Source organism: Cannabis sativa, chromosome 3, assembly GCF_029168945.1.
Source record: "Cannabis sativa cultivar Pink pepper isolate KNU-18-1 chromosome 3, ASM2916894v1, whole genome shotgun sequence".
Taxonomy (NCBI): Eukaryota; Viridiplantae; Streptophyta; class Magnoliopsida; order Rosales; family Cannabaceae; genus Cannabis; species Cannabis sativa.
The window spans coordinates 39,762,545-39,764,165 of record NC_083603.1 but is presented as its reverse complement, the minus strand read 5'-3'; the positions used below and the strand labels follow the sequence as shown (position 1 = coordinate 39,764,165).

At 34.8% G+C, this 1,621-nt stretch overlaps 1 protein-coding gene across 1 annotated transcript; it reads right to left on the bottom strand.

Annotated features, from left to right (window-relative positions):
- Positions 1–345: 345 nt before the first annotated feature.
- Positions 346–1,328, bottom strand: LOC133035457 (uncharacterized). The gene is made up of 2 exons (XM_061111309.1): positions 847–1,328; positions 346–746 (listed from the first exon to the last, which is right to left on the bottom strand). Exons 1-2 carry the CDS (start codon positions 1,319–1,321, stop codon positions 733–735), a joined length of 489 nt encoding a protein of 162 aa, XP_060967292.1. The 5' UTR covers positions 1,322–1,328; the 3' UTR covers positions 346–732.
- Positions 1,329–1,621: the final 293 nt, after the last annotated feature.

The window sequence follows — 1,621 nt, the reverse complement described above, 5'->3', positions numbered from 1 at the left end:
GAATTTATATTGACAATAGCTGACTCATTATATTACTTCTATGTTTAAACAAGATATGTGTTTCATAGGGAATTGTGGAATAGACTCCACCCCTAAGAATATACATATAGGGTACTATGGATAACCTCCACCCCTAAGTATATAGAGATTATGATCCACCCCTAAAGGTTGTAAAGATCATGATTCTCTAAGTGTGATAGAGTTTATGTGGAGTTGAATACTATCCAGAGTTCATTAGATATAAAAGATCGTTGAACTGCATAGTTTTCTTAACTTTTCTCCACCCCTATCAGATCATAAGATCCTTTTATTAAACAAATTCTTAATAATTGTATGAGAATGAACAATTATTGATAAACATAGAAATAATTTCTAGTGTTTATATAATATAACTCTATGAAGAGTTGTAAATATTATAGAATTTGCATCAATAATAAAAACACTTACACATACAAACATATAAATATAATGTGGTAATAATTGATGAAGATAGAATTAAATGAAGCTCAATCTCATAAATTGCAATAGGGAATTTCGAAAAAAAATAAAACTTTATTAATAAAAAAAATTGCAACAATATGAGAGAAACAGGGATAAATATCCCTAACTAAAATTTGAAATCCAAATTGTCTTTAAACTAAAACAATTAATTCAAAAAATAAATTGAAGAGCTTCATCTTCATCTGGACGATTTCACCCTTGGTCCAGCTTGCTGATCCAACTCAATTGAGTTCAAGTAGCTTGGCCTATAAGAAGAAGAAAACATATAAACAAAGTTAGTCCAGAATTATAAATCCAATTGGATAATAATTCACTAAAACTCTTAAAGTTTATGAAAGGAAATACCTTGTTTCTTTGCAAGAAGTTTAGGACATTGGGGTTTCCAATGGCCTTTTTCATTGCAGTGGAAACACTTTCCTTTAAGTGTAGCATCACCAGAAGGAGCAGTCTTTTTCATGACTTTTGTTCGCTTCTTGGTGTTCTTCCACTTCTTCTTCGATTTGGGCTTTGAAGCAGAGGCGACATTTGCTTCAGGTTTCATCGTCCCATTACCATTACCAGGATGAGGTTTACTCCCTTTCTTCTTGGGTCCTCCAATCAAATTTTCATAAGTTTGAAGGTCATTGACTAATTCATGAAAGTCAATTTCCTTCTTATTCATGACATAATTTGATGTGTATGGTAGAAATGCTGGAGTCAGGCTGTTCAAGATAAGACTTACTTGAGTAGCACTGTCCATTTCAGCACCATGATCCTGGGCTTCTTGGAAATAACTGGACATGAGGAGAACATGATCACGCACGTTTTGATGAGGTTCCATCCGTGCGTTAATGTACTTCTTAGTCGCGTCAAAGCGTGGCCGAAGTGATGCCTTACCGAATAGCTCATTTAACTTCGTCATAACTTCGGCGGCCTTCTCAGTTTTAGAAAACCGAGTTTTGAGGGTGTCAACCATGCTAGAAAGCATAAAGTATAGAGCTTTGTCATTTGCCGTCTGCCAACGCTCATACTTTTCTTTCACGGCTTTGGATGCATTATCCCTGTGCACTTCAGGTGACGGCTCAGTTAAAACAAACAAGGCACTTTCTCCTATGAGAGCAATATTAATGTTCTCATTCCA